This window comes from Antennarius striatus, chromosome 2 (genome assembly GCF_040054535.1).
Source record: "Antennarius striatus isolate MH-2024 chromosome 2, ASM4005453v1, whole genome shotgun sequence".
Lineage (NCBI taxonomy): Eukaryota > Metazoa > Chordata > Actinopteri > Lophiiformes > Antennariidae > Antennarius > Antennarius striatus.
The window spans coordinates 21,399,177-21,419,400 of NC_090777.1; the positions used below are offsets into that span (position 1 = coordinate 21,399,177).

The 20,224-nt window shown below is 39.6% G+C and overlaps 1 protein-coding gene across 1 annotated transcript in view; it reads right to left on the minus strand.

Moving 5' to 3' along the window:
- The window catches only part of LOC137611927 (chemokine-like protein TAFA-2), an 80,468-nt gene that overhangs the window by 20,752 nt on the left and 39,492 nt on the right, over positions 1 to 20,224 (minus strand). The window contains exon 2 of the mRNA XM_068340103.1: positions 19,625 to 19,728. Coding sequence (XP_068196204.1) covers positions 19,625 to 19,724 — 100 coding nt within the window. The 5' untranslated portion in view covers positions 19,725 to 19,728. The remainder of the gene's footprint in view (positions 1 to 19,624; positions 19,729 to 20,224) is intronic.

Here is a 20,224-nt window from a genome sequence, read left to right on the forward strand (position 1 = left end):
TTCTCAACACACATTCAATAAAAGATAATTAAAAACAGTAAATACACGACTCATCAAAAATCACTTCAGCAGACATATTGCACAGATGTGCAGATGAAACAGGGAATGGAATGGAACCGTTTGTTTGCACAGACAGAAACGGAGGAAGGCAATGAAAATTTAAACATCTGCCATAAAACTTGCCTCCGCGTACAAAAAACAGCAGACTGCCGACTAAAGCTTCTCTTCACAGCATTCTCACACCTACTGCAATCACAGACCGTTCCTCAAGTAAGCGTGCCTGAGAAATTGAGTGACCACAATTGCTTGCTCACAGCAGCAGTTCCTGCTCACATTGTGACAGAAATAAAAAGTGTAACAGAGAGAAAGAAACACTTGGATCTGGCTCATCCAAACTGAGTTTTGAAATGAAAAACAATGCTGTGGAGGATCTCCAAGAAAAATTCTCCTGTTAGAAAATGTGTCTTGCCAACATTCTCTTGATCCAAAAACAACCTTAGGATTAAAATACTCTCGTGACATCTTTTTCTGCTTGCTTTTACATCTCTCTTTACGCCTGGTACAGCAGCGGGTTCTCATTTAACCCTGACAAATTAAGAAATTGTTTAATTTAGGATATACATCCATCCATCCATCCATCCATCCCTGGACTAATCGTCGTCACTAATATGGGAATAGCTCGTGTCTCATACAGCCTTTCACTTCTGATCTCCACGCAGTTTTAATGAGGCACATCAACACCTCCGTCCTCCTGCGTCAAACAAGATATTAGTTTATGTGACATGGTTGGCCTGGTGACGCATGTGGTGTCTTTACACGCGAGTACATCCCCGACAGTATCGTCATCGCCACCCCTCTGTATACAATTTGTACTAATTTGTGCTTCAGGCGAGATATGAGGGCAGTGAGATGGGTATAAATTGTTAATATGCTCTGATGTATTAACACAACATTACCACTAGGTCATTAACCTGTGGGAGTGTGTGTCTGCGTATGTGTGTGTGTGTGCGTAAGTGGGTTCATGCATGCATGAAAGCTACATGTTTTAACCCTTTGTTAATTGTTAACCGCTGACTGGAGTTGACACCAGCCTTTGGAGAACGGCCTGGTCTCCTTACTCATCCGTATTTCTGTCTCCTTGTTCCACTCCCACCTTCCAATTCCAGTCTTTCCCTGTGGTTAGAAACCAATCCAGTGTATGGTAGTATCGGCATCATTTCCCCCTCCTACAGAGCTTTCTAATCTATATTATTGTGGGGGAGCTGAGAGCTCTGCCAACCGCTTTTCATTTCTTTGAATGAGGCTGGCATCGCTCTCCTTGTCTCTCCACCTGTCTTTTTGAACGCCCCCCTTCTTCAGTTTTCTTCTCTGTCATTCTGCGAACAGACTGGTGAAGAGAGATCTATAGCACAGCGGCCATGTTGATGATGATTTCATTCTGTCTGAATTCACTTCCTATCAAAGAACAGACACTCATAAACGTCGAGCTCCACGTATTTCACTTTAACAATATGTGTGTCTGTACATGACTTATAGTTGTTATTTATGTCGCTCTGTTGCGGCGCTGTCGTTTCACAGATTTAGATAAATGACTTGCTATCTGCACGTTTACTCTCTGTGAAAGACCGGACAGCCTAATATGTTATAACATACTCCTCCAGGCAACTCAGAGCCCACAATAGCGCAGATGCTTCAGGTCTGATGATTTGTGTGGCTTTTCTGGAGAAGAGAAAAAGGTAGAGATTAAGGACTTACATATGCATGAATTAAAAATTATTTGGGGCATGATTGTTGAACGCTGTAGCTAATCCATGAAAGAGCGCATTTTGAGTGGCAAATAAATTTCTCTGTCATTAAGCGTAGGAATGGAATACAGGAGAAAGAATGATGATGATACTCCGGTGAGGTAACAGGACAATTTCATTTATATCCCTGCGATTAATGAATTTACTTCCTGGGTGAAACATATTTGCATGTTGCTTTGATGTACAGTTAAATTTTGATGAACTTTGACTTGCAAATTTACACCACTTCAAAAGAAACTATCGTATTAAGCATGTTGGACCGTCTAATTTTATAAGACCCAGCTCTGCTGAGGTAAAACACCGAAAGAATTACTGCACACCACAGAAGTTTGAGCTTTTGCAGCTAGCTTCCAGCATAACATAGTTTATGAGGATGCATGATTAGCCATCAGCACATGATTCTGTGGTGTGACTGTGCTCTTTACTTCTCAAAACATAAAACATTGTTGGGTGAGTTCTATAAGGGAAAATAGAAATGAGAAAAGAATCAGAATTTCTTTGGCAAAGATGAAAAGGTGGAGGCTACTGTACAGTATATTCAGCTGCAGGGATTCTTAAATAATGATGTTTCATTAGGGGAAATATTTACAGAATGATGACTTGATTTGATGTCACAACCATGATTATTATTACTAATTTAAGTTTCTTTCTGTGCAAACGCCAAAACACAATTTTAATCATTCATAAAGGAAACTCTGTTTTCTTTATACCTGATAGCAGTGACAGACGAGCACGCTAGATAACTGAACGCTAAAACTTAATGATGTTGTAACATAATTACTCAATTATGCAATTAATTTGTTGGATAAGCATCCATATTTAAAACATAAGTAATTTTACCGTCATTTTAATTGACCATTTCACACTGAGAGCTAGTCTGTGATTGGTGTGTTAAATCCATCTCTTTCTGAAGCCTCTTCTGTTGTGTCAGCACTTTGTCTCTAGCTCTATTCATCAGAACAGAGCATTACATCTTTTCATTCCTCTCCTCTCTTGCCTTTCTCTGTCGCTCATCCAAGCCTCGGTATGAAAGGGAAACCCTGGTGTGTCTGAGACCTAGTGATCGCACAGCCAGAGGTGGAAAGATGAGAGGAAAGAAAGAGGGCAGATAAAGGCAAAGAGATGGTATAAGAAAAGAAAAAGCACGGTCTGCTCTTACTGTAGATGGTGGTAGAGAAAAAGAGTGTATCAGAGCAATGATTGGTCTCTGTTACGACTCTGTAGGAAATAAACCAAAGAACCACCACTGTTGAGCTAATAGTGCAAAGCAAGATGAAACTTCATCCTGCCTGCTGCACCTTTGAAAAACACATTTGTGCAGTTAAGTGCAGCAATCAAGTTCAACTTTTGATTGAAATATTACTCAGGTCTATTTTTTAAAAAAACATTTATGCATTCATCATATTCATTCAGGCTACCCAGCTACAAAAATACAATGAATTATAATGAATTATTTTTAGATTTCACCTCTTCCTCTCCACATGGCATATTTTCATGTTAATCTTGACACGAAAATTTGTAAAATATCATTAAAAACTCTATTTAACCTGTAACTTTCTGGGTTGCTGCTAGTCATAATCATGCTAGTTAGTGTCATGTTTGTGTTACAGACAAGGGACACAAGGAAATGAGCGCTGGTAGAGACTCACAGACGCACAGCCAACATCCACTCAGGAGCGGTTAAGGACAAAACAGCTCAAAATAGGCAAACGAGTCCAGAAACAAACATACTATGAAATAATGTTGATTATCTCCACTGCCTATTGGCCTGACACACCCTCACAGCCACAATCTATCCCTAAAAAGGGTTTGGTATTTAGGCATCATCTCACAAGTACTGTGTATAGACATTTACAACGTCTACTTGATTTACATCTTCAGTGGCTTTGTTGTACCTCATTACATTATTCTCATACATAGTGACTAGCATCTTAGAGCAGATAGCACAGAAGAGATAATGAAACTAAATTTAGATATGTTTTTGCCGGAGTCAGTAAAGACAACACTCATTATCTACGGAGCAACACCAGAGAAGGCATGATCAATTAATCAGCTGTTAACCAGCACACTTCCAGAAATGTGACACCTCTGCCCATTTGTTTTAAAGGACCATATGGAGTTTTTCATGTAAGGAGTGTTTTTTTATATGAAGTTGATAAAGCTGTTCATTAAAGGTAACAAAGTTGGCCAAATATGTGAACTGTAGATGACAAGGAAGATGGAAACAAAGCCAATCTTTTCTGTTGCAGGAACAAATGACCTTACTGAAGATCTCATTAACAAAGGTAAGTGGAAAACACCTGTGTGGGAGGGAGGCCTGATTAAATTCCCTATTGGCCCATTGTCCACCCACACTTTTTTCACTTACCTTTGCCTCATTACATCAGTCCTCAACAACAAACAGGAACAAATCAATGGAGTGTTAATGAAGCTCCAGAGTATATTTAGTCAGGAAGGCTATTTTCTTTGCATGTTTTGACCTGGAGATTATATCTCATATGTCATTCACACATACATTTGCTCAGTCTTAATTTCCTGCTGTCAGTGTCAATAGAGATATCAGCTCCTCTCATCGGCTATTACTATCGGTCCAATAGGATAATGTCACACCTGCATTGTTAGCCTACCATTTCGGTGCTTTCTTTTCTCAAATCATTGTCTCAATACCTTCCTTCCTTCTGCTGTTATGAATTTCCTTCACCTTCCCACAACCACCCAGTCATCACAGATTCACTTCGTCATTTGATGAAGCGATTGTATCAACATTCAGCCACCAGAAACCTGTGGTACCACTGCCACCTGTGGTACATGCTCTGAACAAATTTTCACTCATCATTTTTGCAGCAATAAACTATTTTTAATTCACTTGTCTTTGCTGATTGAACTGATGTTTCCCTGATCTTTAGATGAAACTTAAGGTAGGTAGATGTTTATTTCCATCAGAACTCTAATCAACCTGAGCAGATGTCTAAACAGCAGCATTTTTGCTTATGGCTCCTTTAGTCTCACAACATTAGATGATGGAAACATTTCGGTTTTTTTTGTTAAAGGAAATTACAAGAAAGTTGTGGCAACACTGCAAATATGCTGTGTTTGCTTGAGGCTGCTTATATAATTCACTTCCGACCCACCAGGGGAGATATTAAAGAACTCAGCAGCCGTCTCATTTTGAGAGGATATACAAAAACACGCATTTATTTGATATTTATTTTAGTTTTCTTAACAACAGCATTTGTCTTATTTTTAATAAGGTACAATCTGAAAACATTGCTTCTGGACATCCAAGGCAACCTGTGGTTTACACTGCATGCATATTTAAACCATTACTTGCAAAAAACTTTTTATTTCTCCTACCCCTCCCCTACCCATTTCATATATTCACATATAGCATGATCAAAGCTGTGAGCATATTCATAAGCTTAGCATCAAAAGATGTTTGTTTGAATGATAATAAAGTCGTTTCGTAGCTGTCATTTAAATCCAGTACTTTTAAGTATTGAGATGCATATTTTATTAACAAGACAGCACTTGCAGATTTATTAGGTTACCTTGCAAAATGTAATTATCTTCAAAATTACATTTTGTACACAGGTGGCACACAACCTAACTTGAGCCCTGATGTTTGAGTCACATACTAATTCAAGGAACAGGTCAGTATCCATTCGCCTGGATGATGATTAATGAAAATGGATCAATATAATCTTCCTGGATGATAGATCATACAGTTTAAAGGAACCCACGCAATCCTCAAGTGACTGACGTCTTCTTCTTCTCCTTTCTGCTTTTCCCTTCAGGACTCGCCACAGTGAATCAGTTGCCTCCATCTAACCCTGTCTTCTGCATCCTCTTCTCTCACACCAACTACCTTCATGTCCTCTTTCACTACATCCATAAACCTCCTCTTTGGTCTTCCTCCAGGCCTCCTGCCTGGCAGTTCAAAACTCAGCATCTTCACCTCTTTTCCACATTCTCCATCGTTCTAGACCAGGGGTATTCAATTAACAGTCACGGAGGTCCAGTTATAAAAATTTCTTCTTAGTAAAAGGTCCGAACCCAAGTCCAGTTTCTGTTTCATAGCCGGCCCCTATGTCCACATTATCATTTATTATCAATTTTCAATGCAGGATATGTTTAAGTGAGTGCACAGCTAGCTCTTTGACCTCACAGCTAGCTGTTTTATCTCACCATAAATAAAAGTAGACCCAGGCAAATGAATTCCAAGCCTTTATGTTAGATTGAAGAACACACAAACTTCAAAATTAAAAAATAAAGTGCAAAAAGAGCTGAATAATCTTTTTTCTCGTAAAGACATTCCAGCCTAAAGAACTGCAGGCCTACACTTCAAGTAAAAAAACATTAACATTTTCAGAAAGCATGAATAAAAACTGGCTCTTTCAGAGGAAAAATGCAAACAGAACTTTATTCATGAGAGACAGGGGCTTGTTGCCTGCCAGTAATTTACTTTACTACACAAGTCCCCTTGTGCACAAGGTTCGCACAGGCACACCTTGTGGTGGTCTCTGTCATCTGTGGTGAAAGAGACCACTGGACTTTGTCAGCATCTCTTTTATTGCTGCATGTATGTCCTCTCCTCTTGTGTGTGTTTCATAGTGGTGTTACACTCAGCAAAGAGCTCCATAGCTTTGTGAAGGAACCTGACACACACACACACACACACACACACACACACACACACACACACACACACACACACACACACACACACACACACACACACACACACACACACACACACACACACACACACACACACACACACACACACACACAGACAATGGCCACAGATATGCATGGTGCTCTCTGAATAGCTGCATCAAGATGTTAATATTTCTGATTTTCTGGTTGCTGTTGAAGCTGACATTGGGAGTATTTCTACACATCTCATCTTTCTATTTTACCCTCAAAAAATTTGTCAACAACAGCTTTTAAGCACTTATTCACAACTTCAGGAGATAATTCTGCACAAAAAATCTGTGCTTTGTTTCGTAGTGGCGCTTCACGTTATTAATTAATTAATGTTACGTGTTCAAACTACATGAGGTAAAATGGTTTTGAACTGTCTGACGGAGGAATGAACATAAATTTCTCCGTCCACCGGTTTTCCTCACTAACCTCCCTTCATTTGGAGCTTTTCTGTACTCCCTGCCTCCTTTCCTCTGTGTTCCTGTAGTGGTAAACTCACAGCGGCAGTGGGCTGTCTCACTTCCAGGTGAGCCAACAGAGCCGGTAAACAAATGATCTGATTGGCTGAACTGAGTGGCGCTATTACCGTGTTAACTGTAGTAGCAGCGCCCGAGGTCTGTATCCGTGACCGTAAGTAAAAATCCGCCAAGAAAATCTACTCTCGTCAGTTTATCATAAAGTGGTCACGGGTCCGAACAGAACCATCACTGGACAGCGGTCCGCCATTTGTTGACCCCTGTTCTAGACTGTTGACCCTTAGTACTTAAAATCCTACCTGTCTCCCTGATCACATTAGCTGTAGTTGTCCAGTCATCTGGAAGCACCTCCCGACCACCCAGAGCCTGTTCCACCATTTTGTCTTCTGCTCTGCCTTTGCCCTCTTCATCTTCCTCACCACCAGAGTCATCCTACACACCACCATCCTATGCTGTTTGGCTACACTCTCACCTACCACTACTTTACAGTCGCTGATCTCCTTCAGATTACACCATCTACACAAGATGTAGTCTACCTGTGTGCTCCTACCACCACTCTTATAGGTCACCCTATGTTCCTGCCTCTTCCGGAAGAAAGTATTCACTACAGCCATTTCCATCCTTTTTGCAAAGTCAACTACCATCTGTCCTTCTGCGTTCCTCTCCTGGATACCAAACCTGCCCATCACCTCCTCATCACCTCTGTTTCCTGCACCAACATGTCCATTGAAGTCTGCACCAATGACAACTCTCTCACTTCTAGGTATGCTCTGAATCACTTCATCAAAGTCCAGCATTTCTCCTTGTCCTCCAGCTCACATCCTACCTGTGGAGCATACCCACTAACAACATAGAACATCACATCTTTGATTTCTAGCTTTAGATTCATTACTCTAGCTGACACTCTTTTTACCTCCAGGACATTCCTGACAAACTCCTCCTTCAAGATAACTCCTACTCCATTTCTCTTCCTATCTACACCATGATAGAACAACCTGAACCCTTCTCCTGAACATCTAACCTTGCTACCTTTCTACCTGGTCTCCTGGACACACAGTATGTCCACCTTCCTCCTCTGTATCATTTCAACCAACTCTCTACCTATTCCTGTCATAGTTCCAACATTCAACGTCCCTACTCTCAGTCCTATACTCCTGGTGTTCATCTTCCTACGAACACACTTTCCTCATCTCCTTCTTCAACCAACAGTAGTTCAGTTTCCACTGATCCGGTATGGAAGTCATAGATTTGATTTGCGTCTTTGATTTGGCAAAAGTTTTACGCCCTTCCTCACACAACCCTCTGTCCAGACTTGGGACCAGCACAATAGGACATTAGCTTGTGCCCTCTTGCGGCTACATTCCTCACGTGACTGACGTCTACCTCTGTGTGATTTCCATGGGATAACAGCCACTAGAGCAGGCCATCTCAGAATCGCTGTACTGTCTCTGTCTCAAGCACTCAAGTCTTGTATTGATTCCCACAGTGAGTACTGGATATGCTGACTGCAGCAAATTTCCCTGCAAATACGCACATGACATTACACCAAAAAACAAATGCAACATAAAAAATATCAAAAGTCCAAGAGAAAGCCCCGTCATTTCTAGGGCATCTCTCTTACAGACAAAATATAGAAAGATTTCTCAGCATACAGCAGTCAGTGAGGGATTGAGTGGTTTTTGCTTTAATGCAGCCCACAGAGTATTTACAGTGGTGTTCTGCAAGGATTAGCTGTGTGAGAGGATTAGTAAAGCTGCATTACTGCTGTTTTATTTAATTCACAACAGGAAAAGACCAAAAATAAAAGCCTCTTAACCACATTTAGGCTGCATGAGAGGCCATGCTGGACATTTAGACAACTATGTTGGTGTCCCCTTTAAAGACCTATGCTGGAAAGGACCACACACACACACGCACACACGCACACGCACACACACACACACACACACACACACACACACACACACACACACACACACACACACACACACACACACAAACAGTCCCACACATTTAACTTGATGTACTTAACCTATAATCTAGTAATCTTCTGAATGTTGTCCCGTGCAGCATATGCTTTACTAGGAAACACTGTCATATCTGTTAAGGCGATGATGTTGGTGAGAGTGCAGCATATGCAGATCCTGGCAGGACCGACAGAGTGAGAAACTCACAGAGAGAGGAGAGGATTAAAGCTAAATGCCCAGGAGAGAGAGGGAGACAGTGTGTGTGCGTGTGTACGTGTGTTTGAGAGAGAGAAAGAGAGAGAGAGAGAGACATAGAGTGAATGAGAGATTTGCAGCAGCAGCATATTGCCTCTCTCTCTTCCCTTAACTCCACCCAGACACTGTCTTTCCTTGCATCAGCATTGATCACAGGACATCAGTAAAGGAAAGATCACCCCATCTATCAGCGCATGACTGCTGCTGTAAAATAACAGTAAAGCTCCTTTCCACAGTATATGTGCACAGAAGAACCATCATATTCACACTGCTTGCTCTGCCAACATCACGACTAGAATGACCGTAACAGACAACAACTCCTCGAGCTCCAGAGCTACATTTGAGGCTCAATACTGGGATTGCTCAACCAAACATTGTGTCTGCTGCCTGGTTATCATTGAGCTGTGTAATCAGTTTTTGTTCTAATCACATTCAAATAACTGATGTTTTATAGTGGACTCATTCATCCTATTTTACTAATTTTGTCATCCCTACATGAATCCAATGGATGGATGGATGGATGGATGGATGGATAGATAGATACTTTAATAATCCCAAGAGAAATTCAGGGTGGCATCTGCTCACAAAAGATACAAAATAAATACACATAACAGTGACTGGCACAGACAAAAGACATAAATTACATAATTAACATAATGACATAATTATAACAACAGAAAAACAGACGAACCTAACAGAAAAAGGAAGCATAGGAACATGAAAGAAGCATTAGATGTAGACCATATAGGATCAGAACATGTGGATGAACCGAGCTGTAAACTGACACTAAGGACCCCCAAAAAGTATCCCACAGTGCATCCCCAGTGCGTCCGAGGCCCCCCTGGTCTATCCCTTCTCGGCCGACCTTGATGACCCTGCGGCTTCGGCCCCCCTCCTTCTGAGAGAGTGGTTGTGCCCCCTGATGGCACGAGGCACAAAGGAGGTCCTGAGTCTCTCAGTGGAGGAGCTTGGTGACAGCAGTCTGCCACTGAAGGAGCTGCTCTGCTGGGCGAAGGTGGTGTGCAAGGGGTCCATGGTGTTACCCAGGATTGATCTAAACCTGGACTTAGTCCTCCTCACTAGGACAGTCTGTGCAGAGTCCGGTTCCTGACCGATCACAGAACCAGCCCTCCGGATGAGCCTGTCTAGGCAATGACAGCATTCTTGGAGGTTTGTTTCAAATGAATGACTCTTGGAAAATTACACTTAATCTTACTTTAAGCTTACATGCATACATCATACACTGTATGTAAAGTAATATCACCACTTGCTTCCTTGAATTTCATGCTTACAGTAATTGCATTTTGTTGTTGAGCAGTGGACAATGACAATAGTGCATCAAATCTAATATCTAATCTAATCTAATCTAGTCTGATTTACATTTGCCCTACCCACATATACAGAGCTGAGCTCCTATATAGGATATAGTATGCTCCATTCATTATTCACATAACTCCAAGCATTCCAGATCTACTGGGAAAACTATGGTAAGAGGCTATTCTACTTCAAATCCAGCATGCAGTAGACATGCGACACAAAGGAGCAAGAAACACGAAACCAAAGAAGCTGGCAAATTGAAGAATGCTGTATTTGTTGTTGTGATACACAGTATAAAAGCACAAATTTGTCCAAATCTTTCCTTGGTACAGACATGCACACGGTTGAGAAAACAAAAGCATTGGATGTTTTTCTGCCTCTCTTGAAAGCCTGCCTCAAATATCAAAACGGTTCAAAACGTAGTATCCAGGCATTTGTTTCTTTGCCAAACATCTGGTCATTTGCAGAACCTCCTGAGATTATAAATCGGAAAATATGGCCTACGTGGAGGATAACAGGCAAGGAAATCATTGCAAATGGGCCTCAAAGAGGCAAAGAAATTCACTTTGATATACTTGGAGGTTAATTTTTTTGCACATACAATAATATTCTGTGAGTCACGTTTTTCACTTCCACTTCTTACCTGTACAAATACGAAATAATAACTCATTCAACAAATACTGTTAAAGTGGCCTGCAGTGCTCTGGTTTCCTCCACATTCACAGAGATTAGGTGCATTGATGTAACTGTCTAGAAGTGTGAATATGAACAGAAAAGTATGCCATGTGTTATGTAATCTAACCAGTCCAGTGTGGGCTGTGATTTTTGCCCTGCAGGATCTTTAATTTGTAGAGGCAGTTTTGGCTCCACCTCCAACTAATTTTAGCGAGCATCAAATGACAAAATCTGAACTTTTGTCAAAATCTACATAAGTTAATCCTAAAGAAAACCATTACCACACCACAGGTTGGTAAACACCCAGGTTGCCAGAAAAACACCCAGTTTAAGATATATTAATGGAATCAATTAAACAAAATCATTCAACATGATAGTGGAAATCTATTTCATTTTATTTTTATAAAGAATATTTTGATCCTTACAATACAGATTAGTTAATCGCTCATATTTAAAGATTTTATTGTAATCATTCCATTTACTTTTTATATTGTATTCCTTTATAATTTCCAGCCTAGAGCTCAGAATGCCTTTGGTTAGGTTAAATAAATTAACAATTATTTTGCATCAAGATATAGATTTCTGTCTGAGTGGGACAAATAATCAACAACCTTCAAGTCCCAGAGTAAAGTTCTGTCAACCTTGACTCCTTGGTTATACATATTGTTGAGCATTTGCTACTCACTCGCCAGGAACTTACTTGAAAGAGTGATTCCTTTCATTTAACTTAATGTCAACAGAATTGCACACTTTGAAATTCAAATATGTGTATCCATAAGAATGTTTTCTTTATGAATAAAAAAGACAAGCAAACAAGTAAGAACAAAAACCTCTGCCCTATTCACCAGCCAAATACTTGAGAAGGACAAATTGGAAATAGAATCAAAAACTATAAAGAGCCAAGGTTGAGTTCAGCTGCAGAAGAAAGGAGGAGTGAGATAGAGGTGGAGAGGAGAAAAGAAAAAGAAAGAAAAGCTGCATTAAATAAAAGTTCCTTCTTTCTCTACAGTCCCTGCAGAAATTCACACCTGATTGAAATTTCCTGGTTTAATAGCTGTGAAATAAAGTCAAAGTTTGGAAAGAGGAGGACAGGGAGAATATGAAACATGGGTCAAAATAGAAGGACATGGTAGGGAATGGCTTCAGCCTTGGAAACTCAAAGACTATATGAAACACATATTTAAATTAAAAAAACAAACAAAAAACAGCAATAAAGGCTAATTACTCATTACTATTTAAATACAGTATGTCACCCCTTGGTTCTCTTTCCAAAACGTTAGTCTACAACGCCCCACTTCCAGGTAGCTGCACGAAGGCAGATCATCAATCGAGGCTTTAGCTTTGCTTAAGACACCAACAGATGTACCAGGCTGGGTTTTTGTGGGGCTGGCTGGTGAGCTAACAGGTAACGATTAGCATTAATGAATTCAATAAGAGGGCCCCAATGTGGTAATCTCATTGTGCAGCTAGAGGAAACTTCCCATTTACACCAATTAGAGCAAACATATATCCAGACAGTGACCCCAGCGTCCGGACACAGACTGTAAATGGTTTTATCGATAACTCAGAGAGTTCAAATGTTTTGCAGAGTGCATAGCACACGTCTCAACTTCCTCTGAATTTCTCTGAGTGATGGGTATTGTGTTTGTCAAGTTGATATTGGTAATCTTCGTCTCCCAAGTAGCAAAAAAATAAAAACTGTCGGTCAAAACTTTCAACAGTGCACAAGGATGTCTTTATAATATAGCCTTTAAAGAATTGTCATATTTTCCTGGAAATCCACAAAAGCCCTTGACACAACTTATGTTGGTTTGTTATTTAATGGATGGAGTTGAGATCTAATTTTGACATACGTATATTCCTCTCAGGATAAAGTGTAATTATTGACCTGACTTTTTAAGTAAAGCTATCAGATACCACAGTTATCTAACGTGTGAAATATCTCACCAGCGCTCAGCAAGTGCTCACCATAAAATGACTCATGGTTCCTAGAGAATATATGCTTCCATTGAAGTTGATCCTCTACTTATCATTAGCTCAAAATTTTAGATCCAATCAGCCTTGTCACATTGTGGTAATTACAATGTGACAATTTGTCAGCATGATCTCATTAACAGAGGAAATAAGTTTTGACCTTTATCTCTAAAAAGTATAATGTTTTAGACTTCTCTTTTTATAGTTCATTCTCAGGCAGTATCTCACGTTAACATTGTTAGATGGTGTATTCACAGCACACATACTCTCATGCCACTTTTGTTTATCTGTCAGCCTGGTTCTCCAGGCATTGCCCAGGAATCAGTCTGCCTCCCAGCACAGTAATTCTCTGTCTGGCATAAGCTTTCTGCTTTCATATATATTCACTTTCTCTCTTGAATACGTGATGCAAATATCTTTGAGTAGGAATAAACGCAAAAGATTATCCTGTGATAGTCTACAAAAGGCCATGGTGCCTGTAGGCAGTTATCAAATACACTCCTGGCACCTTAATAACTGAATACATTATGGTTAAAATAACACAAGGACATGCTGATTGGTGAAGGTTAGTTTATGCAAATTTGGTTCCTTGGAATTTGTCAACACCAATTTAAGTGGAGCAAGGTAGAAAAAAGAGAGAGGGTGCTAGGGGCTATATAACACCTATAATGATGAACAAATGATCATAATTAACACGAACCTCAGTTGCTGTAGGGTAATGGGACAAAGAGCATTCCATTGTCAGTGGAAACATGTAATACAAAATGTTATTAGTAATGAGAAACATTTTGCTGTGAGCAAAGTGATAATTTTAAACAATTTTCAAACACTTTTTTTACGCTGACATGCTTGGCCGCACAAAACTGTTGAAACTAGCAGAAGATGTACCTTTGAAGACATAAGTTATATTAAAACAACTGCAAATGTGGAGAACTTATATATTTTTGGCAGATTGTGTATTTACATGATAACAAATGTTTTAAGCGTGAACTTTCATGAGAGTGGCACATTTCATTTGGTCACAACTTCTCCTGCAGAACTGTCCAAGGGAGAATCAGAAACGATGAAGAAATTTTGAAAATGCAGTTAAACTTTCCATGAATTAAACTTTACGTTTTTGCATCTGAAGACCGAGGTTCTGACTATTGTCTATTTGACTGATTCTGCTGGATTTCTTTTCACATTTAAGCAACTTTAAAGAACATTTCTTGACACATCTATATTGTGTTGTAATGATCCACATGGGACACTTGTTCCCACGCTCTTTTGGATTTTGACGAATAAACTAGCCTGTGTCGCACTTACCCAACTCATCTCTCAGCTTTTCGGGTACTGTAATAAATTACATATTATTGTGTTTATATATTTTTCAGACGGTATAATTGAGAAATATCTCCTACTGTTTCTACTTTTTCATTTATATACAGTATGTCAAATCTAATCTTTGGTGATTTTCTTTTATCAAACATTTTTGGCTTCAAAGGTGAATGTATTGGCTGTGAATAATCAAGCACAGATCTCCATAATATCGATACATAAATCAATTAAGTAGATCACACAAAAATAAATATAAACATATCTACATCTTCCTGCTGTATATACGGGTAGGTCTAATGGTCAAAATAAGTATCCATTTAATTTTTGTGGAAATTAAATTAAACAACAATAACAAATTAAAAATCTTCATCTATAATCTACTGTCAATTTGATTCAATATAAAATATGCAGTGTTTACAGTAACGAAGTACACAATTTTAGAAAAAAGGTAATAAATTAATATAATATAATATAAAAGGTAAATAAATACTGTAGTTAGGGTTGAGCTACTAATCCATCACCAACAGTGATTAATGGCTGCACTATTGTGATATCATTATCTAATGGAGCGGTTTTGACGGCTCTGATGGCTACAGATAGAACCGATGAAGGCACCACAAACTGCTTGTGGACAGTTTACAAGTATGATGGAGAATTACTCTCAGAACACATCAAAAGTCAACCAGGATGGATTAAAAAAGATACAAGGTTAGTGCACCACTCGATGGAGTGGAAGAATGGCTCAGTAAGCCTTTCACATGTAGTGTTCCAAAGATATTGAACGTGTACAACATTCTATTGTGACCAGCTTGAGCTGTACCACCTCTGACATTACCTCACCTCTTTGATAAGATGCATTCAGTGTTCAAAGATCACAAGGCTTTAACTTGAAGCAGCATTTTCTGCAGAATTCACCTCCCTTTCACCTGAAACCTGAAACACTGAATGAAGGACTTGACTGTTTAAAATCTACATCTTACTAATGCAAACACAGAAGGATTGGTGAGTCATCCTCCTAGTGAAAAAAAATATTAAAATGGCCAATTCGTAAACAGTGAAATTTTTTTAAAGCGTTGCACCAGTATCTTGCCCAGAGTGTACCCCCACCTCTGCTGGCAAAGGCTCCAGCCACCCCTGTGACCCACGAAAAACGGAAGTAACGGCTAAGAAGATGAGTGAATGAATGAATTAATTAATGAGTGAACGAATGAACAAACAAATGACTGAACAAATGGAAGAATTAATGGATTGTTTTAACATAACAGCTGGTAGTTTTAGAATACTCAGACTTGGCCCTCTATTTTAGTATTTTGTTTCAGAGATTTAACACGATTAAGCTACAAACAAATTGCAGGAGGTCATAGGTGAAAAAAAAAGGCCCATACCAAGGTCCTCAACAAAGACTCCAATGAAAGGACCTGGTCTTTATCCAGTTCCAAACAGTTCAGTCAATTTAGCATGAAACTGTTTTCTGCAACAACAACAAAAAATCCATGCCATCTGTTGGCTGGGAAAGAATCCTTAAACACGTGGAATATGTAGCTGGATGGAGAGATTGTCTCTTCACTCAGAGAACAAAGGTACCACCGTGACCTACTAGATCATTAGTCCTGGGGATACACCGCTGGTTTATAGGTCAATATTACAAAAGACCGAGTGAATAAATTGACATTTTGAATATATGTCCTCATAATAAGTAGATATTTTTATAGATTTTTATTCTCTGGCAACGACAGACATGAACATACCACAAAATCAAAAGTATCTCTACCAATGAACCAAGTGCTAGGGACTCTGGGATGTTTGTCAGCATAAAAAAATTCATGTTCATAATTTTCAGCTTGAATTTTTCACAAGCCATAAGGAGCCATGTTTTACACCGAACACAAAGTGTAGCTTTACTGTGAAGCAGCCTCTAAGGAGGGCAGACAGCCTGTCTCTGCACATCACATTAGAGAGCCTCTTTGGTCGAGCATGCATGTCAGCGTGTGTGCATGTACTTGTGTGAGTCTTTTTATGTGTATTTTTGTGTCTGATTGAGTATACACATGTCCCTGAGTCTATGTGAGAGTTTAGCACATGCACTCTGCCATCCCTTTAAATTTTTGTCTTTACATCTTTGTTACCCCTTCCTGGCATACAGAATGCCTTTCACAGTAACTTAAATTCTCAGTAGCCCCTAATCAGTGTCGATGTACGGTGATTGCAGCCTATAGACTGAGAATCAATGACTCAACAGTGGGTGTTGAAGTGATCAGCATAATCGCCGTTCCGCTTAACTTCAAAATCCAAGGCAAGCTGTTTCTCCAAGGCTATTGGCAAAGTCACTGAGACATTTAACCAAGGCTTAGACTGTCTACAAATAAGATCTCTTCATTGCAGTAGATGAGTCCACTAAGAATGTTAGAGCTCTGGAGTCTGGGTATAGAGCCTGTAACTTTCACACAGTTCTCTGGTGATGTGTATAATAAAGCATGTGAATAAGAGAAAAAGACAGGAAGATGGATGGTTTAACAAACAGAGAGACCTCTTTTTCTGTTCTGGGCTCAGAGATAAAATAAAAGTGAGACAGGCATGCACGCACACATGCACGCACGCATGCACACACACACGCACACACACACACACACACACACACACACACACACACACACACACACACACACACACGGTGAGAGTTCTTTTGCCTCCTCTCAGCTCCTTCAGGGTTCCTCCTGAGATCTCTGCTGCTCTTGACAGCTCATCCCCCATGATGTGGTGACATATTAAGGCTGGGCAATAAGGCCAAAAATAGTTATTATTTCTATCAATTTTCAAACATTTTTATAATTTACTTTGCAAGATATTGAAGCAAGAACAATAACTGCTTACATTGACAATGATGAAATTGTGTCTAGTAAGACTGAAATGAATGATTTGAGTGGCTTCATTTCATTCTGTTTGGAGAACCAACAAAATTTTCATATTGCAGAAATATACACCAAATGTCAATTTAAAAAAACAAACACTTTCAGACATGGAAACAGCCATTGATTTAAGAGACCTATGGTATTTTTCATCTGTATATTTTATCTAAGTAATCCCTCACGCATTCGCGCATCAACACTTCACCACATCGCTGATTTTTAGTAGGTAGTCACGTGATACCGTACGCGAATTCTATTGGCTGATGGCATCCAAAAGTGCACTAGGAACGCAGCACATTCCATGAGACACAAAAGTGCTTTAAAAAGTCGATAAGAGTGTGGGAAAGGTAATACAGATAGAAGGTGTTTTAATATCAGTCTGGGGAGGGTTAATAAATGTTACCGTAAATAATAAGATAAATAGTTTGTCACCGCCCTTTAACAGGCAGAAATATCGAGCAAATTCAATGCTCAAGATGAGTGGAACATCAGCTCTGATCAGTTGGAGTCTTCAGAACAAAGGACATAATTATGTGCTCGGATTACTTAACTCTTCTGTTCATCAAGTTCACAGTATTTATGAAACATGATGGAGTGCTATTGGTGATGTGAGTTAATACTGTAGTATCAAATCATCTTTACATGCCTTTATGTACAGTACCTGTGTAAGAGAGCACAACCTAATCTAACTAATCACCCTAAGCTCCCACATCACTGTAAAACGACCACCAGTATTAGTTAATATTTCAGAGGACAGCTGGTTCAAACTGTCATCACCTTCAATGCCATAAACCTGCTACTAAACTTTTATCTTGTGGCTTTCCTTTTCATCTTCCCAACCAATCTCTTTTCTTTTTTCGTAATACAGATCTCAGGACTTCATTGAAAGCCCTGTGATTCAATACAACAAGAGAGCATCTGTGTTCTTTGTCCACATCTTTTCACCATCCTATTTATGAAAATGTCTGCCCTTGCCTTGTCAAGAATGGCTGACAGCCAGAGAAGAGTAAAGTCTATCTTACACACATACAGAAACGATAAACACCTACTCACACACAAAAGTCATGGCTATAGATGATCAAATCCCAGCAATGACTCATTCATTACCCAATGCCATAAGAAAATCTGTGGAAGATGCTACAATCCTTTAAAGAATCAAAGCAACTACTCAAACACATCTTTTTCCCCTTCAGAAAACTTCCAGCAACAGCAACAATAATGACAAAGGAACCTGCTGAAGTTCATGCCATTCGACATGAAAGCCAAAGGCAACCCATAACATTTTAAGTCATTGCTGCCACACATATGCAGTTAAACCCAAGACAAAATTCATCGTCATCACTTATTATTTGCATCCTTCAGTGATTTTGTCATTGTCGGTTCCTATGTTTGGTCTTCTTTTTCACCCACAACCCTGTAAGAACAGCATTGAAATACAAATGGGATTTCTTAATGCTTGTGTCTGTAAGGCTGCCATCAACCATTCAAACTAGAACAGGTTGTTCTGTCAGTTATCCAATATGGTGTTTCTGTAGTCAACAGATGTCACTCCAGGGGGCATTAGCTTTAATTATTTTATTTTCTCATCTAAAGACTGAAAGGTTCAAAAAGAAACACAGAGTTCACATTCCTATGTTAGACCCAAGACTGTACGTGAATCAACAGTTCAAACGTTTGACCGTGTCTCTTTCAGAGCTTTTCTTTTCCGAGAGGTGGGTTGTCTGAGTAAAACAGGTCATAATTCTGAACCACTCAGGCAAAGATATCCTGCCTTTATGTGAGAAAGTCTTAGGCTGGCATTGCTGGTGAATCACCCCACACAGGGCATGTGTCACACATTTAGGTATTCACAATCCATATGGCTCGGTGCTCACTGTCTGCAACGTTACCTATAGGCATTTTGAAGTGTTGCCCCTCTGTTGGGATTACAAAAAAATGAACAGCCCTAATCTTGGAAGACTAATCTTGTTGGTTTACTTGTATTACTTTTCCTTTTTGTGGGTTGTTTCTGGCAACCACTCTCCATGGCTTTGTATTTCATCGTGGATCTGACCTGTGCATTCCCTGGGGTAGCAGAAAGCCTATTCTCTCCAGCTTTACAACGTGTGAAAAGAAATTGGTTGCAGAGACTGCCTGCAGCGGTATTCCGCAACAGAGCCAATACTGTAAATGCTATACAAAGACTGTGCCGATAGGGATATGTAGTGCGCACACATACATTTACCTACCTGTGTGGCTCCGGTGTGCATCAGTAAGGAAAGCCAGACAGAGGGACAGCAGTAAACTCCAAACACCTACTCGACAAATGCAAGGACCCCTTTCCCGCATTCTGCTGGAAAGACACAACAAGCATGAAGTCAATCACTCAAGTAAAGCAAAAGGCTATGGACATTCTGTACATTGCATTACAGTTTCAACCGTTGCTGGTCTGCACTGATTGCAGATAGCAGGAGGACGACAATTTTGCATTTCCATTATAATGGTTGAGATTGAAATATTTCAACTATCATTAGGAAGAAACACACATTCCTGATCACAGCAAAAACTAACATTGGTCAGTGTTGTTGTTTTTGGATCCTTTGCATCCTCATGCTGGAGGTCTGGAGAGAGGGGGGTGAGTCGCACTGTTTTAATGCTGTGGAAACTTTTTGTTAATATATTCTTCATTTGTCAATGTTTTCTACAGCGGATGGGACTTTGTGGAAAATAGACACTCACTGTCACACTTGCGATGTTGAAATATATTATATATATATATGGTTCAGCTCTCATATGATTTGCCCCACCTTTTTGTGTTACAGGTATGTTTTACTGATTGTTTAAACAGA